The sequence below is a fragment of the Vipera ursinii genome (assembly GCF_947247035.1).
Source record: "Vipera ursinii genome assembly, chromosome: 4".
NCBI lineage: Eukaryota > Metazoa > Chordata > Lepidosauria > Squamata > Viperidae > Vipera > Vipera ursinii.
The window spans coordinates 108,261,241-108,288,155 of record NC_139514.1 but is presented as its reverse complement, the minus strand read 5'-3'; the positions used below and the strand labels follow the sequence as shown (position 1 = coordinate 108,288,155).

The following is a 26,915-nucleotide window of genomic DNA, read 5'->3' as shown; positions in this document are numbered from 1 at the left end:
AGGGGTAGGGGTGAAATGAGATGAGATGAGATGAGATCCTTTATTGTCCCTTTTTTCTGTGAACACACTGGCACACATTAAAAATGAAATTCTGACATATACATATACATGCATACACACCCATACACATACACACATCACAGATCATTTAGAATACATAGCAGAAAAAAGTGTCTTGAGAGTTAACAAGGTTGATACTAAACAACATCTTAACTTAACATCTCCCCATCAGTACTTTCATGAATCTGGTTAGTTTTTTGCTCTTTTGTCTGTCAAACTCCAACAGGGAAAAATAGGTAGTCCTCGACTTACGAGCCCAAAAATTTCTGCTTTGTGCCTTCTTAATACTCATCAAGTCAAAGAATTTGCAGGTGTTTGGAAAATGATGACGTGACACTTGCATAACTATATATTCCTTCTCATGTATTTATTTTTACATGTGCCACTATTGCGGGCTTTGTATCCTGAATAGCGATTCAAAAACGTGCTAGTAAGCTGTGCACTACAATAGAAAACAAAGCATCCCAGACTCCTTAAAGGGAAAGGTCTCCCCTGTCCAGTCATTTCCAACTCTAGGGGGCGATGTTCATCTCTAATTTTTTAACCAAGGGATCCAGCATTGTCCAAGACATTTTCCATAGTCATGTGACCAACACGGCTATATGCCCAAGGCACACGGAATGCTTTTACTTTCCCACCAAAGTGGTAGCTATAGAACAGGAAGTCAAACCTGGGCTGTCAGCTTTCAGTTGAGAAAGCTCGCCATCTTTAACCCCTGAGCCATCACGCCCCCTTCCAGATTCCTTCTCTTTGTGGCAATTTTGAGGTTGGGGAACAGCCACATCGGTACAACTGTTTTTTCCATCCACAAAAAAACATAGATGAGGGGTCCCCAACCCCCGGGCTGTGGACCAGTACCAGGCCGTGGCATGCCAGCAACCGGTCCACACAAACAAGCAAAGCCCCATCCATGGGATGCAGGCAGCACACAAAACCACGCACTTTCCGGTCCGTGGAAAAATGTTTCTTCACGGAACCGGTCCCTGGTGCCCAAAAGGTTGGAGACCTCTGACATAGAGCATAGAATAATAAAGTTGGAAGAGACCTCGGAGGTCTTCTAGTCCAACCCCCTGCTTGAGCAGGGGACCCTATACCAGGGGTGCTAAACTGCAGGCCACGCCCATCACATGCAGGCCACGCCCACTCCAGCTCTATAAAGGCAAAAAAAATTTATTTATTTAATTTTATTCGATTTATATACCACCCTTTTCCCGAAGGACTCAGGGCAGTTTACAGGGCAACTTAAAAAAAATACAATATACAGATTAAAATACAATTAAATTAATAGCCCCAAAACTTTAAAATTGAATTTAAAACCTTAAAAACCCCTCAGTCCAGGCCGGCCAGCTCAAATAGCCAGGTTTTTAGGTCCCGGTGAAACGAACGAAGGTCAGGGGCAATCCGGAGTTCCACCGGCTGCTGATTCCATAGGGCAGGCGCGCCCACCGAGAATGCTCTCCCCCGGGGAATCACCCGCTGGCACTCCTTGACTGGCGGGACCCTGAGGAGGCCTTCCCTGTGGGAGCGCACAGGACGATGGGAAGTTGATGCTGGCAGCAGGTGCTCCCTAAGATAATCCGGACCCATGCCATTTAGGGCTTTATAGGTCATCACCAGCACCTTGAATCTCACCCAGAGGGCAACCGGAAGCCAATGCAGCTCACGGAGTAGAGGTGTTACATGGGAGTATCGGGAAACCCCCATCACAACTCGTGCGGCCGCATTCTGCACCAGCTGAAGCCTCCGAGTGGTCCTCAAGGGCAGCCCCATGTAGAGAGCATTGCAGTAGTCTATCCGATACGTCACATGACATGATCGAGTTTGACACCCGTGTCCTATACCATATCAAACAAGTGGTTGTCCAGTCTCTTTTTGAAAGCTACAGTGATGGAGCACCCACAACTTCCGAAAGCAAGCTGTTCCACTGGTTGATTGCTCTCACTGTTAGGAAATTTCTCCTTAGTTCCAGGTTGCTTCTCTCCTTGGTTAGTTTCTAACCTCAGATTCAGTGCAATGTTCCGGAGAAAAGATGCAGTACATCCTCATCCATGTTATACAATGAACAAGGACCTGGGGAAAACTTGGGAACCCGATAGCACTTTTTTCTGACTAACTGATTGTATTAAAAGGCACGAACTGCCTGATAACTTCTAACAGAATATGTTAATTGGTAAAAGGGCTACTAAGTCCCTCTTTGTTTCTGGATGCCATCGACTAACACAGATCTCCTCCTGGGTCTACATCTGAACCGTATCCTCCTTCTATGTGGAAGACACATCAAATGCCTTCTGTCAAGAGGTTATGTTAACAGCTCTGAATGTGAGCCGTTAATAAAAATCTCTTACATACTTAAGACTACAGTAACTCCCAGTTGGCTTTGCTGAAAGGAATTATTAAAGAGACACCATTAATAGCACTGGATAAGGAAGGATAAAAATGCACTTAATAAGGATCCATGGATAAGTGTGGTCGGTCGTAAGGTTTCCTACTAAGTTATCGCATCAGGGGCTGCAGTGAACATTTTGAACTGAACCAGATGAAGGGAATCTTATCTACTCCTGCTCTGTTTCATTTCAGCCACAAAAGGTTGGAGCAATTCTCCTCATGAAGGGCTTGAAATTCCTCCCTTAAAAAGTCCCCTACTTCTTGCATTTGAAGGGAACCCATTCAAACGTTAAGCCAGACGCTTTCAATCACAGAGTCCAAGAAGAAATATGTCCCATGGGGCTCCTTCTCACTTGACTAGAACTATAGGTAGGGATTTCAAAGAAGGTCACATCAGGGCAGACAGAACTTCACTAATAAATAGAACATACTAGATCATCAGAGTTGGAAGGGACCTTGGAGGTCTTCTATCTAGTCCAATCCCTTCCTCAAGCAGGAGACCCTATAATGTTTCAGACAAATGGCTGTCCAATCTCTTCTTAAAAGCCTCCAGTGACGGAGTTCCACAACTTCTGAAGGCGAGCTGTTCCACTGGTTGATTGTCCTCATTGTCGGGAAATTCAGCTGGTGCAGAATGCGGCCGCGCGGATAATGATGGGAGCATCCCGATACTCCCATATTACACCCCTCCTGCGTGAGCTGCATTGGCTACCAGTTGTCTTCCGGGCGAGATTTAAGGTGCTGGTACTTACCTTTAAAGCCCTACAAGGCTTAGGCCCGGGATATTTGCAGGACCGTCTGCTGTCGGGGACGACTTCCCATCGCCCAGTGCACTCACACAGGGAGGGCCTCCTCAGGGTGCCGTCAGCCAGACAATGTCGGCTGGCGACCCCCAGGGGCAGGGCCTTCTCTGTGGGAGCACCAGCCCTTTGGAACCAACTCCCCCTTGAGCTTCGGATGGCCCCGGACCTCCGGTCCTTTCGCCGCGACCTCAAAACTTTTCTCTTCCATCAGGCTGACCTGGATTGATGATGGGTTTTTAAATATGTTTTAATTTTTAACTGTATGTAATTTATTTTGGGGCTGTTATTTAATTCTTTTTTAATTTTTGTACTGTTGTTTTCTATTGTTGTTAGCCGCCCTGAGTCCTTTGGGAGATAGGGCAGCATATAAGTCCCAAAAATAAATAAATAAATAAATAAATTTCTCCTTAGTTCCAGGTTCTAGAATTCTCCCCATTCAGTTGGAAAATGCCCATTTTTCACCCTGCATTTCTCTATATCCTTTAAATTCATTTATGTATGTATGTAGCTGGATTGCACCCAAAAGGAATCTACGGGTTCCCATTGGCTAGCTTCACTTCCATGTTCAATTCAAGGACATGGTTGCTAGTTTTAATTTGGGAGTTGAGTATTAAAGAGACCACTTTCCCTTGGACAAATCTACCTATCCATTCTGGACACCCAGAATACCTGCTGAGGGTTCCCACCTACCTGGAAGAGCCAAGGGAAGGAGATTCTCAGTAGGAATGGCTTTCTATGGAGTAACCTCCACCCACAATGAGTATGGTCCCATTCCCGTGGTTTTCCAGAAGGCTGTAAAGGACAGACTTCTCTTGATGCCTTTCAGGACTGATTCCTGAGCCATCAAATTTTGTTTTTTTCTAATCATTAAGAGGTAAAGGTTTCCCTATAAGTCATGTCCAACTCTAGGGCCTGGAGCTCATCTCTGTTTATTCACCGAGGAAGCCAGCATTGTCCAAAGACAATTTCCATGGTCATCTGGCCACATGGCTATACGCCAAAGGTGTATGGAACGCTGCTTCCTTCCTATCTAAGTGGTACCTATTTATCTACTTGCATTTGCATGCTTTCAAACTGCTAGGTGGGGAGGAGCTGGAGCAAGTAACAGGAGCTCATTCCTTTGCGTGGAGCTCAGTCTTGAACCCGGGCTGTCAGCTTTAAGTTTAACTGCTGTGCCATTGCATCCCTTCTTCTAAATACATGTTGCTTAATGTCTATGCTTCTGCATTATTACTATTGTATTTTAATACACATCTAGAATCCATTTGGATTGAGGCAATGTAAAACTTTCATAAATCATTGAATAAATTCCTAATTTATGTGCCCTTTGCCCGCTGAGAATTACAGGGACAATGCTACCTAGAAAGAAAAATTCAAATAATGGACCATTTTGGGGCAAACCCCCTGGACATTGTTTAATAATAGTCAAAGGCAAGTCTTGCGCATCAAGCCCTGAAGATATGCAGAATTAGCACTGCAACATTCCCGTCTTCCATGTTCTGAACATGCTTTACCAAACAGTTGGGATTCCATTAAGCGTTTGCCACCTCGTGTCGATACTCTGCAGGCATGTCCATTTCCCAAGCAACCAAATCAGTGAGTCCACATTTAAATTGAGCCAGACCTCGCTAATGCCGTCATAGAAAATGTAATAAATAATACACTTGGTTGGCCACAAAATTTGCAATGAGAAACTGAAATCTTCACTTCCTTCCCTGAGACTTACATTCAAGGGTGCACTAGAAGACATTTGATTGCAATACAAAAGAACAAACCTCTACAAAAAACTATGAAAACAGTTTCAGACAGATGAGCTGTCTTAAGAAACAATGGATGAAAACGCATCCAGGAAAGAAGCAACCTAGAACTAAGGAGAAACTTCCTGACAGTTAGAACAATTAAGCAGTGGAACAACCTGCCTCCAGAAGTGGTGAATGCTCCAACATTGGAAGTTTTTAAGAAGAGACTGGCCAGCCACTTGTCTGAAATGGTATAGGGTTTCCTGCCTGAGCAGGGGTTGGACTAGATGACCTCCAAGGTCCCTTCCAACGTATTATTATTATTAAGCAGAGTGAAAACGAAGACTAAACACAAGAAGACCTAGTTCTCTTCAGAAGTTTATAATGCTGGGAAAGATAGAAGGGTAGGAAAGAGGACAATCAGCATTAAGCTGAATGGACTAGATTACAGCAGTGATAGATGGACCATTGGAGTAACCTAAGGGGATTCTTGAGGACAGACCTCCAAGGTCCCTCCCAGCTTTATTCTGATTCTGAGCTACCCTGTTAAAGTTTGCAAATACCAATATTGCAAGGCAGAAGCCATAAGACACCCTGAGGGCCAACATTTAGGGTATTATTTTTAACAAAAAGGAAGGAAACCTTTGCTCATTTATTGAAATCTTATCAGATTTCAGTGTTCTATTGCCAAACCATGGAGAAATTCTATTTTTATCCTAAATCCAGGAGATTTTGGCAGTCTTTAAGAGACTCATTTTAATTTAAGAAAGAGCACCTGTAGTAACACACAAAATCCGGTCTCTGCTAAATAGGTCCAGAGCATCATAGATAAAAGCTTCCACTCTTCTTAAGGCCCAAGTTGGGTTCAATTCCATAAGGCTTTGATTGCACTGGTTGAATGAAATAGCAGGCCGGAAGATTTTGGCTGGCTGCAAACCACAACTGGAAAGCTAATTGTGATAGTTTCCCATTGGCTGGATGGAAACAAGGCAAAGTATCTTTAGACATGTTAAAAATAAATAAACAATAAATTCTGTATATCCATAATTGCACTACAGCAAGCCTAATGGCTTCTGGCTTCTCCCGTTGACCCAGCTTGGCGGAAGGTCAAAAAAGATCACATGACCACAGGATATTGCAACCGTCATAATATGAATCAGTTGCCAAGGATCTGAATTTTGAACACGCGACCGTGGGGATGCTGCAACGGTTGTAGGCGTGAAAAATGGTTGTAAGTCACTTTTTTCTGCGCCGTTGTAATTTCAAGCAGTCAGTAAATGAACTGTTGTAAGTTGGGTGTAATAAACTTGTAGTTTATTTTCTTTTCAATAAATGCAACACTCTGCTCAGACCTTCTGCACAAATTCTTTGTATATTCTAGATTCAGCTCTGCCAGTCTGAGCATATGGAATTTTTTTCCTCCACTTGAAATCCGGCTAAAGTCAGTCTTTCTATTTGAAATGCAGAAGCCCTGGGGCAGTCTGTTATCTCCCCCACCTTCCCTTCCCTTCCTACTTAGTTCTCCTTTTTCTCAACCAGAGTGCAGCCACTGCAGTGCCAGACCAAAAAGCTAATAGTCCGTGGGTCTGTGCTGCACACAAAGGGATGTCACAAAAAATGTGTGTGTGGGGGGGGGAGAACAATATCCCAATGCATTTTCCTTAATTTTGTTCAGGATGATTAAAGCCTTGGCTCAGTTCATTAATTGGAAAGAAAAGACCCTCCATCTTCCCACAATGGATGAATGGCTGCAAAAGTTGATGGAGTTAGCAGAGATGACTAAATTGACTGCATTGATTAAAGAAAAAAAATCACAGTTACTTTTGTTTCTACTTGGAAACCACTTCTGGACTTTGTGCTTGAGGTGGGGGGGGGAATTAAACTTTGATTTCGGGTTTACCAATTTGGTTTGTTCCTATAGAAATGGCTAGTTTATGTTACTAGGTAAAAGTAAAAAGTTGAGGTTTGATGTTATTATCTTATTTTAACTGCACCAAAGGGAGCCTTTCCCCACCCACCCCATTCCGGCCTACATTTTTCCCTTCCCTTCTCCCTCTCTTACTTTCCCATTATTTTCTTTTGCAATTTTTTTGTATTTTATTTTACAAACTAATGAAAAATAAATGTTCAGGATGGAGGCAAAGGAACGCCCACCAATTTCTTTCCTATTGGCCAGCAGAAGGGGAACTTTGGTGATCTCAATATTTTAACTACTTTAAGGCCAGTGGATGTTAAAGAGTTGTTGGTAGTGGAAAAATGAGATGGTGTGGAAGAATAATATTATCCACGTACAGTACTTTTGTGACTGCATTTGGGGTTGTAAGACGGAGAACCCAGCTTTGTTTGCAACAGCAGAACATTGAACTGCTCAGGACGATACATTCTAAATCCTTTCCCTTCAGCAGACCTAACTGAACAAAAGTAATCAAGCCCAAGGACCAGTCACCCTTAAACGAATTTAGTTATTTTTCTTTATTTAAAGAACGGCCATCTCAGAGCACAACTCTGCAGCAGCTCACAACAACAATGCAACCATAAAAGCCATAACAATCCAGGACCTCGTTTGGATGGCCCAACAATCTTCTTTGGGCTCTCATTGCTCCACCCAAGGTCTGAAAGAAGACTCATGTCTTTGGGGCATTCCAGAAAACTACAAGGGTGGGAGGGGGCTGCTTCTTTGTGGGGGCTGTGTTCCATTGACTCACTGATTAATCATATTTATAAGGCCAACAAACTCTACCCGACCGCTATAAAAACAAAGTATAAAAAAAATCAAGAAAAAACCCCAACAATTAACTTGAAGGCAACAACCAAACTCAAATACACACCATCCCAAAAGAGCTCTCCACTCACCCTAGGCCAGAGGTAGGCAACCATTGGCTCTTTTATGACTCATGGACTTCAATACCCAGAATTCCTGAGCCAGCCATGCTGAGGGGACAGGGAGAGATTTCCAAGCTGAGCCATGCTGGCTCAGGAATTCTGGGAGTTGAAGTCCACAAGTCATAAAAGAGCCAAGGTTGCCTGCCTCTGCCCATGGCCAATGCTGGGGGAAGGACAGTTCTTCGAGGCTTGCTTAAAGGGGAGTTGGGTAAAGGCTCTTTGAATCTTTGGACGATGCTGCTCTAGAACATGAGAACGTCAAAGGAGAAAGCATCTCCTAGGATCTTATCAGATGACATGTTTGGTGGATGGGACCCTGAGCATGCGCACTCTGATGGAACAGACAGGATGATCAAAAACCACAGGGGTCTCAAACAGCTAGGCTGTGTGCCACTGAGGGCTTAATAGATAATCATCACCTGAAGTTGTATCCAGAAACTAGCAGCCAGTGCAGCTCATAAAGTAGAAGTATTTTGTGGCTGTGTAATGACCTACTGCAGACATCACTCCATTCTTCAAGATGGTCTTCAAGGGCAGCTCCATAAAGAGTATGTTGCAACTAAGGCATAAAACTCAAAGGCCATTCTGGCACATCAAGCATAATGAACAGGTTACCCACAGTAGCTACTTAACTTTTTTTTTTTTTTGCTAATGCTAAAGTCTCCTCCAGGCCCAGCTTGACCCTTGGAGACGCCATCCTTCTTGATTTCTTGGTTAAAATATTGAAGTGCCTTCTTTTTAATTTTTCTTCCTTTTCTCAATCTAAGCCTACAGTTCCAGGGCTGTTCCATTGGAAGGCTAAGTAAGTCTAATCCTGTTTTTTTTTCCAAGATTAGCCAATGTCAGCCAGGGTTATCCCTTGATATGAATTTCCATTAATAAGCCTTCCCAGTTGCTTATAGGAAGTTGAAGGCAAACATGCCTGCAGGGCACATATTAAGAAACCTCACTTTACATTGATTAGTTAACAATGACAACATGGTTAACGTATTATTGCCTCCATCACCTTTATGGAGACATAATTAACAATGATAAGTAACAGATAATTCTTAAGTCATTGGCTGATCTTATCTTTGAGAAGGAGCAAGATTATCATTGTACCAGCATGAAAGAAAAGATGGTTGGGAAGAGAAAAAGAGAAAGAACTAGAAGGATTTTAAAAATCTAAATGGAAAATGAGTTTTCAGGTTTATGCACAGCAGCCTTTTATGTGAGCAATGCTTCAGACAACCCAAGAAAAGATAGATTTCCTTAACTCCAGGTTGAAAAAATATTTACACTTCTGATGATTTATGCTTCTTTCAGGAACTGAGTACAGACTGTTATAAGGATGAGGGGCACAACTACTTTTCCCAAGCAAACTGCCATGCTTTGCCCGGGCATAATTGCTTCTTAAAAATACACAGGATCCTCATTTAGATCCAGTTTCCTAACTAAATATAGACAAGGGCTCCTCCACACTTCTGTAAAGTGTGGGTAAGCACTTCTAGAAAGCCTCATTAAGGCCACACACCTAGAATGCTACATCCAGTTTTGCTCACCGCACTATAAAAAAGACGTTGAGGCTCTAGAAAGAGTGGAAAGAGCAACAAAGATTATTAGGGGCCTGGAGGATAGATCTTATGAAGAACGGTTGCAAGAACTGGGCATAGCTAGTCTAGTGAACAGAAGGACCAGGTTGACATGAGAGCAGTGTTCCAATATTTGAGGGGCTGCCGCAGAGAGGAGGGGGTCAACCAATTTGCCAAAGCACCAGAAGGCAAGACAAGAAACAATGGATGGAAACAAATCCAGGAGAGAAGCAACCTAGAACTAAGGAGAAATGTTCTGACAGTCAGAACAATCAACCAATGGAATGCCTTGCCTTCAAAAGTTGTGGGTGCTTCATCACCCAAGGCTTTCAAGAAGAGACTGGACAGTCAATTGTCAGAAATGGTAGGGTCTCCTGCTAGGGGATTGGACTAGATGACCTCCAAGGTCCCTTCCAACTCTGTTATTCTACAAGTCTGTAAGTCTAATTCTGTGACAATCTGCTGGGGGAGAGCAGGGACCTTTCTGTGACCTTAATTTTTTCTGAAACCACTCAAGAGTTTCCCTGCTTCTGTCATGGGGCTGCTCCAGAAAATCCGGTATTTTCCAAATAAAAAGCTAAGTTGCGAGAAACAAATAAGCCAGGCGTCTGTGACGTTTTGTCTCTTATAGAAAACAGGAGAACAATTTCAGCAGTTTTTGCCTTGGGCACAAAGGACTCCAGGCATTTACCTGCGACCTTTTCCGCCCTTTCGATCCCAGTTTCCTTCCCTCTCAGACATTAAAGGCAATGGCAAAGGATTGTGGGAGCGTAATCCAAAACATCTGGAAAGTCCCAGGGTTCAATGTGTTATACTTGTTAGAAAAAGGATGCTGGATGCAGTTAACAAAGGTTGTTAGGCACACCCAGCCGAGACAGACAAACACCATTCCAATCATCCGTGCTATATTTCCAGAAAATGCATTCGTGATGGAAATTCATTCCTTTTTCTCAACATTTTCATAACCCTATCTTGGCCCCCATCCAAGTCTCTTTGTCAATTCCCTCTGTTGCTGCTTTAGGAGAGACATGAACCATAAACAAGGTCCATGGAGGCAATCCCATCCCACAAAGACCTAGGGAACTTAGCCCCCTCCCAGCCCTAAAGACAATTCAAGGAGGTCCTCAACCCTGTAGCTTCTCTCAAGGAGAGTACCGGCCCTGTAGCTTCTCCCAAGGAGGGCAACAGCCTTCCAGAATTTGCTACTTTTTGCACTTGGCCACAGCTATCTGTAGTTTGAGGATGGAGGTTCATTCTCTGAGCTTGTGGGTTGGTTTCTGAATGTTTTGTTACCAGGCTAGCATCTTCCCAATGACCTCACCATCACAAGACCCATCATAAGGCTCTCATTTGATGCAACCCACCCCTGACCCATCACAAGACCCTCACCTGACCTACTGACCACATGAAGCCCTTAGAACAGAGGTCCCCAATCTTCGGGGCACCAGAGACAGGTTACACAGAGAGGTTTTTCTGTGGACAGAGGGGGCATGGTTTTGTGTGCTGTCTGCATCCTGTGGATTGGGGCTTTCCTTGTTTGTGCGGAATGGTTGTTGGCATGCTGTGGCCCGGTACTGGTCCATGGACTGGGGGTTGGGGACCCCTGCCTTAGAAGCAAAAGTACACTTGACACTGACATCCCCTAAATTCCACTGAAGATGTTACCTAGCCTGGTAATGAAATGTTCAGAAACCAACCCACAAGCTGGAAGAACAAACCTCTGCCCTCATCCTAGACCAGGGGTAGGCAACCTTGGCTCTTTTATGACTTGTGGACTTCAACTCCCAGAATTCCTGAGTCAGCATGGCTGGTTCAGGAATTCTGGGTATCGAATTCCACAAGTCATAAAAGAGCCAAGGTTGCCTACCCCTGTCCTAGATCCAAGCTACAGATATTCACCCACCATTGTACACCTGCCGTTCTTCTGGGGCTTGGGAATTGCTGTGCTCAACAGCTTTTCATAGATCCTCCCATTGTTATGAAAGGTCACTGGATAAACAAACAGTAACAGGAAATGTCTTGAGGCCCTGAGTTACAATATGCCTTCTGACAGCAAGCAAAATGTATTTCTGCTAGAAATTTTCCAGTCCTGGACTCCAAAGTCGTACATATTTATTCATTTATTTATATCCCACCTTATTTTCACAAATAACCAAAGGCGGGGAACATATCCAACACACCTTTCTCCTACTATTTTTCCTCACAACTACCCCCGTGAGGTGAGTTGGGCTGAAGGAGAGTGACTGGCCCAAGGTCATCTAGCAGGCTTTCATGGCTAAGGCAGGACTTGAACTCACAGTCTCCTACTTCCTAGCTTGGGGCCTTAACCACTAGACCAGTGGTAGTGAATCTATGGCACGCATGCCAGAGGGGGCACTCAGAGCCCTCTCAATGGGCATGTGCACTGTCTTCCCAACCCTGCCTCCCCTCAGCACCCCCTCCTCCCCAGAAGCCCCCTGGGAGGGGAATGGCCTCCGGGTGTGGCCCACGCGGAACAGCGCAGCCAAGGACAAGGCAGCTGGGACAAGACTCCACCCTTGTGCCCCATCACGCACAGATGATACTGGAGCCCACCTGCGGAGGGCGTGGCCACCATGGCACTGCTGGGCTGCCTGGGCGATCTGCTGTGGTGGGCCATGGAGGTGGTGGGTGGCCTGTGGGCGGGCACGATGGGGTAGAGCGGGCAGAGCGGAGGGCGGAGCAGGGGCAGAGTGGGCAGGGTTGGGGTGGGGGCAGCTTTTCGGCACTTGGTCTCTAAAACTTTGTCATCACTGCACTAGAGCAGGGGTAGGCAATCTTGGCTCTTTTATGACTCGTGGACTTCGACTCCCAGAATTCCTGAGCCAGCATGGCTCAGCATGGAAACCTCTCCCTTTCCCCTCAGCATGGCTGGCTCAGGAATTCTGGGAGTTGAAGTCCTCGAGTTATAAAAAAGCCAAGGTTGCCTACCCCTGCACTAGACCAACCTGGTTCTCTTTTTTAAAAAATTTCATTGGCATGTTCTGATGTGCCGTGTTATTGACACATCAGAACATGGACGTACCTACAGTGCACACCAATAAGAGCCAATGTAAAGTCATGCTCTGAAAAACAATTCTGTTGGCAGACCCAAGAATTACGTTCAAGGAGGAAATCCTCGCCTAAGGAGAAGGTATTAACCACCAGGAGAAAATAAAACAAGCAAGGCACATATTGATTTATAAATTATCTTAGAGGACTCCTTTCTCATGTAGGTAATCATTTTAAAGTTAATAACCGAAGATGCCCTTCCGTATGTTTTACTGTTTGGGAAAATTATTGTCTAAGGCATTACTTCATCCACTTGTTGCCCTCCAGATGTGCAGCAAAGTCTGTTGTGAGCCAACTTGGCCTTCAGCAGGTTGTGGAAATCTCTGTGAAGTCCATGGAGAGTCTCAGTCATCCTGGTCATACTTGTCCCAAAGATGCTTTTTTTTCCCCACAAGCCAACTGGACTTTCTTGTTTTTCTTTGAAGACATTTTGCTTCTCATCCAAGAAGCTTCTTCAGCTCCAACTGGATGGTGGGGAATGGAAGGATTTATACTCCTTGGAGACAGCTGGTCGTTTGCCTTCTTTTAGAGAGTTGCTGAGGCCACCTGGAGGCTTATCAGAGTCACCTGAGTGGTGCAAATGAGTAGGGAGCCTTCTTGGAACTGCTGAAAGGACTGTGTTGTAGATAAGAGACAGATGATGTTGTATCCCTCCCCCTCTGTTGAGAGAGGGCTGTTCAGTTTTGATATAGGTGGCCTCTTTGATCCTTCTTTCAGATCTTTCCATTTCCCACCCTCCAGTCAGAGCTGAAGAAGCTTCTTGGATGAGAAGCAGAATGTCTTCAAAGAAAAACAAGGAAGTCCAGTTGCCTCGGGGAAAACAAAAAAGCATCTTTGGGGCTCTGTGAAGTCCATCAAGTAAGTAAATAGAATCAACACGTCAGAAGGATCGAAATGAGATCTATGAACAGACTGAGGACATTCATGGTAGAAATCCTTTACCAACTGAGACATTCAAGAAGGCTCCAGCTCCTCTGCAGAAATACTGGCTTAGCCTTCTAGATCCTGTAGTCCTAACATAATGTGAGAGCACCCATCAAGCTTCCTAATCAGGGTCAACTATTGGTAAATCAAGTCCTCCTTTTTATCAGGATACAGAAACAATACAGGTTTCTGTACTGTTTCTGTATAACATTTAGTGACCGTTTAAAGTTACAACAGCACCCAAAAAAGTGACTTATGACCGCTTTTCACACTTAACGACTACTGCAGAATCTTTACGCCCAAAATTTGGATGCTTAGCAACTGACTCATATTTATGACGGTTGGCGTGTCCAAGAGGCCATGTGATCTTTTTTCTTTTGCAACCTTCTCACAAGCAGAGTCAATGGGGAAGCCAGAATCACTTAACAACGGGATTACTAACTTAACAACTGTAGCAAGAAAGGTTGCAAAATGGGGCAAATCTCACTTGCCAACTCTCTTGCTTAGCAACGTAAATTTTAGGTTCACTTAGGGTTGCAAGTCCAGGACTATCTGTATTCCGTAGAAGGTGCAGTTAGCGTGGTTCTTTAATGAAATGTTCTGATGTAGGTCTTCTAGAAACCTGTCCTGAGTTTAAGGCATCACTTTGCAAAACCTGTAGAGGACATTCTGGAGTATACAAGGGTAACATCCAAGGGCCAATGTTGGGTTATGTTTTCTCTTAGACCACAAATCATGCCTGGTGACTTTGTTTTCTGGTCAACACTGCCAGAGTACTGCCTTCAGTCTCTTGTCTAACTACCAAGAGTTTCCATCCCTACTTATCTTTCCCTATTTATCTTTCTCAGTTGGGTCAACTAGGCTACACAACAGTTACCATTTGAGGAATGACTTGGCTCTTTAAAGAAAATTCCACAATTCCATTCTCTGGCATGTAATCTAACATGCCAGTTTAACAGTTTTAATTCAACTGGACTCAGAGCAGGACTTTTTAGGGAAGATTTTTGTGTGTGCGCATAATGACGTCCCCTTCACAATCACAGCCCCCAAACCAGGAAATGACAGGAAAAAAGCATTTTAATAATCTGTAGGCAAACAGAAGTTGGCATGGTGGCTCAGTGGTTAAGGCACTGGGCTTGTCAGCTGGAAAGCCGGCAGCCCAGTTCGAGACCTGAGCGCCACGTGAAGAGGTGAGTTCCTGTTACTTGTCCCAGCTCCTGCCAACCTAACCGTTCAAAAGCATGCAAATGTGAGTAGATAAATAGGTACCACTTTGGTGGGAAGCTAACAGCACTCTGTGATGTCATGCTGGGTACATGACCGTGGAGATGTCTCAATGGCTCAATGACCCTGAAACGGAGATGAGCACCAGAGCAGGGGTGTCAAACTCGCAACGTCACGTGACGTGTTGCGATGTATCACAATTTTTTCCTCATTGCCAGAGCTGGGGTGGGCGTGGTTTCGGCATGACTCATCCGGCCTGCGGCCTGGCAGTTTGACACCCCTGAACTAGAGGAATAAGGTCCACAGGGACTCTTTTACCTTTGTTATTGGCAAACAGAACCTCTATGGCACTGCAACTGGAGAAGATAAGGGCAGTCATTGCCTCTGTGCCTGCTAATTGATATTCTTGTAGCTGAGAAGAAACCACTTATGACCCACTAAATTACAGGCCATCTATCCTACTTTTACACCATTCATCCTGCAGAGTGCAAAGTTAATCACTCTATATCCCAGAGTCTATTCTGCTTTATCGATTCTATATTTTAGCATTAAACACCCAAATAATTCCGACCCTTTTCTTAATTTGTGCCAGGAAAACAAGTTCAATCAATTTTGGTCTTCACAGAACAATACTATATATTTTTAATTATTCTACAGTAGGTGTAGCAATCTATCTAGGGAACAGCTGAAAATTCACTTATGCATTGGGAAATCCACCATTTTGGAAGAGAAAGAAAATGAAAGCACTATAGTAAGGATTACATAATAGGTGAGAGAACCATCAAGAAAGAATGTCTAATAATTTTTCATTAATTTTAGAAGAAATACTGTATTTCACAATATGCACATCTTTTTCAAATAAGTTTGAAATTGGTAAACCACCAATTCCATTATTTATTTATTTATTTATTTGTGGAAATGCTAGGAACCAAACAGTTTTTCAGATATTTTGCTATGAAATTAATATATCAACCTGGAGCTGGGATCCAAATTCAAATCATGGTCCATGTTATGTACTGGGCTCTTGTGAAATACCAAGTGGGTTGCTGGAGCAGCTAACGGCTCTCCAGCAACCCAGACTACAAGTTTCCTGTGCTGCAGTTGGCTATCTCCAGGTGGCAATGGTTGATTCAAACCTATTGGCTGCCGCCTAGGGGCTAGACCAGGGATAGGCAACCTCGGCTATGCTGACTCAGGAATTCTGGAAGTTGAAGTCCATGAGTCATAAAAGAGCCGAGGTTGCCTACCCCTGGGCTAGACTATATATTGTGGCTAGTCACAGACATTTCCCCAGTACAGTTCCAGCAAGAAATAAACAATGAGTTACCCTGTACTCAGTTCAGCGTCTTCATTCCTGCACCAAAGAACCTGCTTCCCATGGAAATTCATCATAGAGGTGAATTTCAGAAACCACAAAATTTCTGAGGGTTCCCTCCTCCTAACAAAATGAAAGGAGAGCTCTGGTGGCGCAGTGGTTAGCATGCAGTATTGCAGGCTAAGTCTGCTCACTGCCAGCAGTTCGATCCTGAACGATTCAAGGTTGACTCAGCCTTCCATCCTTCCGAGATCGATAAAATGAGGACCCAGATTTCTGGGGGCAATATGCTGACTTCATAAACTGCCCAGAGCAGTTTATGTAAAGCACTCTGGGGCGGTACATAAATCTAAGTGCTATTGCTTATTTCCTGATATAGAAAGATCCAGAAGTTTCCATTATTCAAGCTACCAGAGTCACTGGCAAATATTCTTACATTTAGGTCATAGCGCAGCAAAAGACGGACATGGGAGTCCAACATCTTGAATGCTCTCCAGAACTCAAGAGGAAAAGCAATCTCCAAGATAAACATCAGATGAAGGAAGTTTTATTTAAATCAGATGGGGAAAGAAGTATGTTCTCTGTGAATTTCAGCAGTTGACACTGATGCTTCTAGCCAGCACAGACAATACCTTTTTCTTTTCTTTTTTAATCCGGCAAGGGGGGAAGCATGTGGTTTTGTTCAGAGGACTGTAAAAACAACAATCAATTGTATTTTGAGAGTTTTGATGTAATAATTGGGTAAAGCATCATTCTCTCGAAAGGTTACCAGAATTCTTGTGCAGGGCGGTGCAGAGATCCGTATTCACAGGAGAAGGAATGCTTTGGAGTGTGCACAGACACGCAGCTCACAATGCTTGGGAACCTTAAAACAGCTTTGTCTTGTCATGGTCACCCTCTGCAGTGGCTAGGCAATCTCAGGGAAGGCAACATTTGTCTCATTGTGCTTCTGACGCCTTGTTCTTCATGCCCAGCAAAAGGCTGCACAACTTTAAGACTTCATGAGCAGAATGTCTCTTCAAATCTTAACTGCTTTTAAATTTCAGGAACTATAAAATATTCAGCTAAAAGGTCCTGTAATGTGAGAAAAAGTTCCAGCATCCACACAATACATGATGTAGGCCTCTGTATTTGTAATGCTGCACAACCTGCCCATCTCCAATCAACTTTTGATATTCGCCAGCAAGCTCCACAACCAAATCTTTGTACAGAGTGATTAAAAGCGTTTGATCTCCACACACTCGTGCACATTCTGAAAGGTTTAGCATAATTCAATACCACCCAGTCTCTGAAACTCCTTCTCAGAAGCGACCCCAAAACTTCAACTTTTCAATCCTTAATTCTCACACACAAACTAAACCTAAGAACAATGGCAGCTATTAATTTTCCCCTCAAGAGGAACCAATGGGGTTCCCTGGACACCGTTGACTTGATACACATGTGATCACATTGGGGGAGATGAGTCTTCAGAATCTGCTGGGAACAGCCCATGGATTCTGGTTGCAACGGTCTTTCCTGTTGTCTATTTGGGAACTGGATCTGCTTGGATGAAACATTGGAGGCAATCTACAAATCTATAATCTACAGGAGATTGTAAAGTGCTGTAGAGCAGGGGTCCCCACCACCACCACCCCAGGTCTGCAGCCCAACACCGGTCCACATCATGCCAGAAACTGAGCCGCACAAACAAGCGAAGCCCCCATCTATGGGATGCAGTCAGCACACGAAGCCACGCCTTCTCCGGTCCACGGAAAATCCTCTCTCCGCAGAACCAGTCCCTGGTGCCCAAAAGGTTGGGGGCCGCTGTTCTAGAGAAATGAGAAATGGTTGCTCGGAGATTGTGAGGCCTTCATTCGGCTAAGCTGGAAACAGAAAGGGTCATATTTCATTGAAGCAGCTAATTTCTTGAGAGAGGAAGAGGGTCTACTCATCTCAGTCACCTGGCATCTATTTTTCCCCAGCCAACCCTTGTAAGATGAGAGAGAGAACTGAAGCAACTGCGCTGGTCAACACTTTCAAAGAGGGTTGGGGTTAACAGTCTTCATGAAGACAATCCCTTTGCCATTACAATTGATCAAGCTTTCCTCCCAGCTTATTAGTCCTCACCACCTGCCCTTTCTACACCCATTAAGGGCCCCTCTCTTAGACCAGTACATAGGAAACAAGCTCTACGCACAGCGCTGAAACTGAGAACAAAAGGGTGGTGTCAAAACTAACCCATATGCAGATTTGCCTTCAGGTGTCTTTTCCGTACTGCAGAAAGGACATGTTTCTCCTCTGAGAAGACCACCTGATTCCTCATCATCAACGGAAGCGTCTTTAGAGAACACGAGAGGCCACCAGGCAGGATTTTTACCCTGGCAACATGGAACGACTTAGCATGCTTTCATTCCACAGTGCAAGCCCTTTAGAAAGGCATTTTGCTTCCTAATTGGGGAAGTTGTAAGTTTCTTTCTACCACTCAGGAAGAACTGCAGCTGCAGGGGGAAAAAAAGCCTTAAGTTGAGAAGGTCAGAAGGTTCATCCACCCTCAGGAAAGGGTTGTTGTTGTTTTTTTCTTAGAAAAGTCAGGTTACCAGGTTAGAGCCAGTGTTTCCTTTACGCCTAAAGACAACGGTGCACCACTGGCAGTGCTTTGCAAACTAAGGAGGGGAGGGGGGGAGCAATAACTTAATTTAATGCAAAACAACCTCCAGTCAAGCTTAAACACAAATCCCACAATCTGCAATTTTGAAAAATGTCTGCACTGATACGGCTGGGTCGGTTTTCGCTCTTTCATCAGCTGAGCAAGAGAGCGCTCAAAGAAGGCCAAGCCAGAAACATCGGAATTATGGCAGATGGATGGAAAAAAAGAATTTGGCTCCTGCCTTAGATGGGGTTCTAACTCATCAAGTCTTCCAAGTTCCCAAGCAAGCAGCTATTTAGAGGGCGAGTCTTTTACTTAATTTGGCAACAACAAGATACCAACCATACTATTATTTCAGCATCAACGCAAGTACTCCTTGAGTAGCTGTCTCAAGGAGACCTTCTGGGGGAATTTCAGGGTGACCAGGAAGTTGCCATAAAGCTTTTCCACCCTTCTCCTATCTCCTTTCTCACCAGAGTCTTACCTAGTGTGCTGATACCAATATGATGTTTTTAATTGAATTTAATATTTCCCTGATTTCATACAACATAGAATAATAGAGCTGGAAGGGACCTCAGATGTCTTCTAGTCCAACCTCTTGGTCAAGCAGGGGAGCTTATACCATTTCAGACAAATGGTTATCCAGTCTCTTTTTGAAAGCCTCCTTAGTTCTAGGTTGCTTCTCTCCTTGGTTAGTTTCCAACCATTGTTTCTTGTCTTGCCTTTTTGGTGTTTTGGAAAATAGTTTGACAATCCCCCCCCACACACACCGTGTTTGTAGGAGCCCCTCAATTTTTGGTACACTGCTATTATGTCGCACACCCAGTCCTTCTTTTCATTAGACATTCCCAAATCCTGTAACTTTCTTCATACTTTTTAGCCTCCCTCCCCCTAATCGTTTTTGTTGCTCTTCTCTGCACTCTTTCCAGAGTCTCAACATCTTTTTGATATTGTAGGGACCAGAGCTGGATGCAGTATTCCAAGTGTGATCTTACTAAGGCTTTGTAAAGCGGTATTTTATTCATTTTCCTAGGATTGTAAAGTGGCATTTTATTAAATTTCCTAAGAGGATTCATAGTACTATAGCCAGAGAATCCAAGTGGGAGAGTTTTGTTCCCTGGAATTCCCTTTCAGGTCCAAATGGACTCCTGGGGCAAATGCCTCAGTGCTCCTATAGCCCCAGGACCAAGACTGAAGGCTGCTTGATGAGGACCCTCAACAGAAGAACTGAATTGCTTGAGCAAAAAGCAACATCTCTGCTAACAAACACTGCCGTTACTTTGCAAGAAATGTTGCATCTTTGTGCCAGCCAGAGCACTTGCACCAAAGCCAACACATGATTCATGATCCTCTCGGGGCAAACCAATGGGGCAGGTGGCCGGCCTCCCCAAGATGGTGGCTTCTGCACCCGCAAGCCGAGATGCACGAAGAAGCGGAGCCCGTCACAGGAGTCTCTTTTCCAGCTCACGTTTAGCAGGTTGGCGTTGAGGTTCCTCAGAAAACCTCAAGGCAAAGCTGTTGGAAAAGCAAATCAGGCATTGGTGGGAAGATCAGCCACCAGAGAAAATATGCCCCAGGAAAGTGCTTTTTTCTGCAGAAGAAAGGAATCTCAGACCAACAGCTAGAGAGTCTTTCCTCCAACCGAACCAGGAGACTCTTATCTCCCCTGCAGGAAGAGGCCACAATAAAGTCCACCCTTTCGATATAATATCCTTTTCTCGGGGAAAGGAAACTAAAGGAAAAGCTTGGAGGGAGGCACTTCCGGGGGGTTCTACAGATGGATAACTAAAATGCAGTGGGAAAGGCGCTCACTCGCTTGAGATGCCAGGCCTCTATCCTCGCCTCGCCCGGCCCCACCTTCCCTTCTTCCTCTCCTTTCCCAGGTTTGGCAGCTTGACAAGCTTTCCTGATGAATAGCAGCAGCAGCAGCAGTTCCTTCTCAACTGGCTGACCTCCCTTTCTCAGCCATCCGAGGAGTTTCTTTCTGGAAGACCGGCTCCCTCCTCCTCCTTCCTCCTCCTCCTCCTCCTGTTGTCTTTAGAGTGACACTTCCTGCCTAGTTTGGGCCAACTGTTTTGACACCAGGCCCTTCCATTCATGAAAGACACGGCTGGCTTTCGCGGTGGGGGGGCTTTGCCGAGAGCTCCAGATCTGCCTTCCTTCCCTTTCCAGCCCCACCTCCGACATTTTGTCCCACTTCTTCTTCCGCCCCGCTCTACTGCACCCCCTCTTTAGTTTTTGTTAGCTCCAGCTTGCACCCAGACTGGCTGTCTCCTTGTTCCCTTGGTTATGAATTAGTTATTAATGAAGAGATGCTTAATCTACCTGCCAGAAGGAAGACGGCACAAAGAAGAAGGAGTCAAGCTATTCTCCAAAGCACCTGAAGGTGGGATTGGGAACAACGGATGGAAACTAATCAAGGAGAGAAGCAACCTAGAATTAAGGAGAAATGTTCTGCTGGTTAGAACAGTTAATCAGTGGAATGACTTGCCTCCAGGAGATGTGGGTGCTCCCGACACTGGAGGTTTTTAAGAAGAGATTGGACAACTATTTGACTGAAATGGTATGGGGTTTCCTGCCTGAGCAGGGGGTTGGACTAAATGACCTCCAAGGTCCCTTCCAACTCTGTTATTCTGTTACCTACTTTACACTCCTGGACACTAGAGTTGAAGACCACAGACAGCCTCTATGGGTCACCCCTAAGTTTCTGCCCTGTTTCCTACTGCCCAAATCATTTTTTTCAAGGTTACTGAGACCTACTTTCAAAACCAGTAAATGCCCAAAGAAATAAAATTGCAATAGATGTCACACGCCATGAAGAGGAGGAAAGAGTGAAGAGAGAATACAGAGAGATGAGCATAGATCTCACAGATGCTTCTGACGTGGATAAATCCACCAAAACACTCCCTCGTAGCAGACCACACCCTAGCCCTGGAGATAGGGGAAAGAAAAGCAACCATCCTGGAAAAAGTTCTCTCTCATCCCTGATACCCTTTTAATGGAGATCCCCCCCCCCAAAAGTAATGTTAAGTAGTGGGCTCTTTGGTACAGGAAGGAAGACACGAGGCTGAGTACAGGATAACACATACTTTATTCTTGCTAGAACTGTACTGAAACCTGGGCTGCAACCAGCCACTATAGTCTAGCCCCTAGGCGGCAGCCAATAGGTTTGAACCCACTCTTGCCGCCTGGGGCTAGCCAATTGCAGGACAGGAGACAGCTAGTCTGGGTTACTGGAGAGCCGTTAGCTGCTCCAGCAACGCACGTGGTGTATCACCACAAGCCCAGTACATAACAAGTAATCTAGGGTTTTCTGCAACCAAGTGATGCAATCCAGCACTAGACATCCCTCCCCAAAGTCTTCTGCTCCAAATACTGTGACAACCTCCAAAAAGAGGGGCATCAGTGGTGAACATGGCCCTTCACGGATGATCTCAGTTCCATGGGAACATTCAGGAGACAAGTAGGACCACAAGAAACTTTGCACTGCCACAGCCTAGAGAACAAACACAGCATCTTCACTTTGCCCAGAAGTCCATAAGAACTTGACAGAAGACTGATCTTCGGTCAAGTTTTTTATGGACTTCTGGGGCAAAGCGAAGGGGCCGTGTTTGTTCTCTAGGCTGTGGCAATCCAAATCAGATCAGTCCCAGAATGCAAATCATCATTTTTCTTTTTTTGTCTCTCTCCCCCCCCCCTCCAGAGAGAGCTGGTCCCTTTTTCAGGAAGACAGAAACGCAAGGATGGGAATTATGTCAAGACTTGTCCCCAAGACACAAAGTAATAAACCTGAAATCCTCAGACCTTTAGGGAAAGCCAGAGAGTGACTCTCTCTCTCACGGTTGCTGGAGGATATCCCTCTGCCCAGGGTTCCAAAAGCGGGGCAGCATTTCCTGTCATCCCAAGACCCTTCCCTACACCCAAACACCCCACCTGGATTCCTCCCCCCCCCACACCTCCTTTAGCCGGCCAGCAGAGACGCTTTCCCCCCTGAAAAGTAAGCCTGGGGTCCTAGAAGCCCTGGCGGAGATGCTTTGCGTGACCTGAGAGTCAATTCGACGGCTCAGCCTCTTCCTTCCCCACCCAGGAGCAGAAAAAGGAAAGTGACATCATTGTGTTTGTACAGGAGACAGAGGGAGAAGAGCTGCTGGCTGGGGCTGAGGCTGTGCGCTCGCTTAGCCGCGGTGGGCTCTCCGAGCTGTACGGAGAGAAGCGGGGAGGGGAAGGGAAGGGAAGGGGAGAGGGAGAGCAGGAAGACTGCCTTACTTTGCCACGGATGACGACAGTATCTTCAACCTTGCTTAAAAGGATCAGGCAGCCGCCCCCCCCCCCCAATTTTTCCCAACCAGCTCTCCCACTTGGGCACTTGGCGAGGAAGAGGCGGCGAACAAGCGGCTGAATGTTAACTTAAAACTCTCCGCGTCTGAGAAGCGTCTTCGTTTCACACACCCCCACCGCCCCCCCCCACCGGCCATCTCGTTGCTGACAGGCGGGGAGGGCAGGAGGGGAAGGGAGGGGTTGTGCATGTGTGCGCACTGTACACACACACACTTCACTCGGCTGCTCCTGTTTCATTTCAAGGCTCAGGAAATGGTGCTCACATACCAGGGCCATATAAAGAAACCTCGCCGTGAAGAGCTACCTGCCAAGATTGGGGGGGGGGGGGGAGGGAGGGAGGGAGGGAGGCAGCGCCATGGAAACCGGCCTCTCGGTGCCCCTGCTCGCCACATGACCCTGAAGTGGGGCCAATTTCCAGTCCGCGGCTCTGAGCCAATCCAAGCAGCCCTTGGCGCACCGGAGGGCCCACCTCGGGCGGAAGAGCACCGCGTCCCCCGCCCAAGCTTTGGCAAAGGCTGCAGGGATGAACGGGGGAGGGGGACACACATTCCTGCCCGGAACAGGAGCCCGACCAAAAAGGACCCTCCCTCCTTCCCTCCCTCCAGTTCGCACAAGCCCACCCATTCTCCTCCCTCCCTCCCACCCAAAGCGGGACCAGCTTCTAGCTCACACAACCTGGACTGGAGTTGGCGGGGCTTTTGAAGCCCGGCCCTGGCTTGATTGGCACGCGTCCGTCAGGCTCCGCGTGTCCCGACCCCGCCTGTAAATAAAATGCTTCGTGGGTAGGAAGGGGCCGCGAGCCTCTCTCCGCGGTGCTTCCAAGGGGGCGTTTGGTTGCAGCCTTTCTTTCTTTCTTTCTTTCTTTCTTTCTTTCTTTCTTTCTTTCTTTCTTTCTTTCTTTCTTTCTTTCTTTCTTTCTTTCTTTCTTTCTTTCTTTCTTTTTCTTTTTTTTCCACAGCCGCGAGCTAAAAACCCGCCACGGCGCGCTTATCCAGCTTTACGCATTCCGCCCGGACTTAAGGTCTTTAAGAAGCCGACACCGCCAAGCTCCTAAATCAGCTGAACCTGGGTAATCGTGATGAAAGCGCGTCTAACAATGCAAGTTTTGCCGTCCAGGACGCGAGAGAACCAGAAGAGCCCGCCAAAGCCTTATGTAAAAATCAAGCACGCTCTATTTAAGCTTTTGGGCGAAGAGCATTTGCTTCGCTGCTCTCCCACTTTTTCGGCAAAATAATAATAATCATCATCATAATCATAATAAATCCCACCCCAAACAAAGTTCGCTAGAAGTTCCTGCGCCAGGAGACCAGCACGGAGGGGATCTCTCTCTCTCTAAAGGCCAACTTCCCACCCGGGACCACCCCGTCTCGGAACACCCGCGACCCGACCCTGGCATTACTCCGCCTCTGCCCCAGCCAGCGGGAGTTTCCGCCCTGGCCCACTCCTCCACCCCCAGCCTCGGTCGGGCCGACCTCCCGCAAACTTCTCCCTTTGTCAACTCCCACTCCATCTTTCCCCCCCCCTCCCGGGGAGAGGAGGAGGAGGAGGGGGGGCGAGGGAAGTAGGGGAGAGGAGAGGTGCGGGCTGGCCGAAGCCACTTGCATGACAAGCCAGGGGGGGCAAGTGACAGCGCCGAGTCCCGGACACCCGAGCGGTCGTTCCCGGAGTAGAAGCGGCTCCGAACAACCCCCCCTCCAACCCCCCGGGGTCCTTCCCGAAAGACGTCCCCAGCCAACCTGCTGCCCTCCTGGAGGCTGAGCGGCCACTTCTGGCGGATGCGCCCTGGGGGCTGCTCCCCGGGCATCTCCCAAAGACGGAGAAGCGGGACACCCGCGCTGGCTCCGCCGCTGCTGCAACCGCTGAACGCGGGGAGGTCTTTTCCTCGCGTTCCCAGCCCACCCTTCCCGAAACCCCTCCGGTGCCCCAGCGCCCAGGACGGCCGGAGGGAGCGCCGGAGGCGTTCACCGTGGCGACCCCGAGAAGAAGCTTCAGAGAACCGACCTGCTCCGCTGCTGTTGCCGCCGCCGCCGCCGCCGCGGAGCCCAAGGACCCTCCGTCCCTCCAGGATCCCTCTCCGCCCGGACTCTCTTCTCCTCCGCCGCCGCCGCCGCCGCCGCCACACACCCGCTGCCCGCCAGACACAGACCCACGCGCGCGCGCGCGCGCCACCCGCGCCGGGCGCCCTCCGCTCCGCTCGCTCGCAGCCTCTTCTCCCGGCCGCGGCTGGCTGGCTGGCTGGCTGGCTGGCTGGCGTGCCCGCGCTTTTCTCCCCCCCCTCCTCGTTCCCTCCCTCCCTCCCTCCCTGGCGCGCGCTCGCTGCGGTTCTCGGGGAGGGGGCGAGGGGCGGGGTCGGGCGGGGCTGCTGGCTGGCTGGCTGGCTGGCTGGCCGGGGACTTTCGGGGGGGGCGGCGCGTAAAAGGAGCGCTGCTGCCGGGCACAATGCGGTGCCTCCACCGCCTTCCTGGCCGGGACGTCTCGGGACGGGGGCGGGGAGGGGGCCGCGGCTGCGGCAAGGGCGGGGGGGCTGCCACTCGCCGGCTCAGGTGGGCCGGGCTGCGCAAGGAGGAGGAGGAGGAGGGGAAGAGGAGGAGGAGGAGGGGAAGAAGAAGAGGAGGAGGAGGAGGGGAAGAAGAGGAGGAGGAGGAGGAGGGGAAGAAGAGGAGGAGGAGGAGGAGGAGGAGGGGAAGAAGAGGAGGAGGAGGAGGAGGAGGAGGAGGGGAAGAAGAGGAGGAGGAGGAGGAGGAGGGGAAGAAGAGGAGGAGGAGGAGGAGGAGGAGGAGGGGAAGAAGAGGAGGAGGAGGAGGAGGGGAAGAAGAAGAAGGGGAGGAGGAGGAGGAGGAGAGGAGGAGGAGGAGGGGAAGAAGAGGAGGAGGAGAAGAGGAGGAGGAGGGGAAGAAGAGGAGGAGGAGGAGGAGGAGGGGAAGAAGAGGAGGAGGAGGGGAAGAAGAGGAGGAGGAGGAGGAGGCTCCTGCCCCACAAAAGCCCCCGGCCCGCCCGCCTCGCTCGGCCCCTCCGAACAGCGCCCCCAGCCAATCCAGGAGAGGCCGGGGCGCAGGGCAGCCGCGCAGCCAGCCCAGCCCATCCCGGCCCCGGGGAGCCGGGTGCCCAACCCAGCCAAAGGGCGGGGAGCGAGGTCCGCAAGTAAAGGTGGGGCCGGAGCAGTCGATCCTTTTCCCAGTCCGAGGCGCAAGAGGAGGGTTGTCGGGGCTCCGGCTCTTTCCAAAGTCTGCAGCCTTCGGCGATGCAGGATGGACTAAGGGCATGGGCTTCCAGGCAGCCCAGCCACCCCACGCGCGGATCCGCTCCCGGCCTGGCGAAGGAGGCATCAACTGCCCGCTGGGCTGGTGACCGGCTTCTCCCGCCATGCCCGCCGTGGGGGAGGGTTGCGCTCCGGCCACCTGCCCTCTGCAGGACGCGTAAGCGGGAGGGGGACTTGGTGAGCAGCAGCAGCAGCTCCGTCCTGAGCTGCCCTTCCTTGCACTAGGTGGAAGTGCAAGAGGAGAGGAGAAGAGAAGAGGGTCCTCTGGGGACAGGTGTTCTGAAAGTCTGCCTGGGGCTGCCCTGGTGAAAGTGCCTTGCCAAGGTGCCAAGTCCTTTTGAAAGATTCTGAAGAGCAAGCTTTGGGCCCCAAGGGGAACCTGGAGAGCATCCAGTCTTCCCCTGGAAAGGAACCCCGGGAACCGGGAGTCCACCGTCTTTCAACAACTACTTCCACCACCCTTAACATTTTAGCAGAAATCTGCCTTTCTGTCATTTAAGGCAGGGGTCCCTAACCCCTGGGCTGTGGCCCGCTGCTGTTCGGAACCAGGCCACGCAAGCAGCAGGTGAGCCCACAGGTGCATCCGCACTTGTGCAGGCAGTGTGTGAGCGTGTGCGTGCATGCTCCATTTCTGCGAGCGGTGGGAGCATGTGCCTGCCGCTTGCGCAAATGGAGGTGTGCGCATGCACACATGCGCTTGCCGCCGCTTGCACGGAACC

The 26,915-nt window shown here is 47.8% G+C and overlaps 1 protein-coding gene across 1 annotated transcript in view; it reads right to left on the bottom strand.

Moving 5' to 3' along the window:
• The window catches only part of KLF12 (KLF transcription factor 12), a gene marked incomplete at both ends in the record, with an annotated part of 221,424 nt that extends 195,122 nt beyond the window's left edge, over positions 1–26,302 (bottom strand). Inside the window, 2 exons of the mRNA XM_083361306.1 lie at positions 24,939–25,490; positions 25,910–26,302. Coding sequence (XP_083217432.1) covers positions 24,939–25,490; positions 25,910–26,302 — 945 coding nt within the window. The remainder of the gene's footprint in view (positions 1–24,938; positions 25,491–25,909) is intronic.
• Positions 26,303–26,915: the final 613 nt, after the last annotated feature.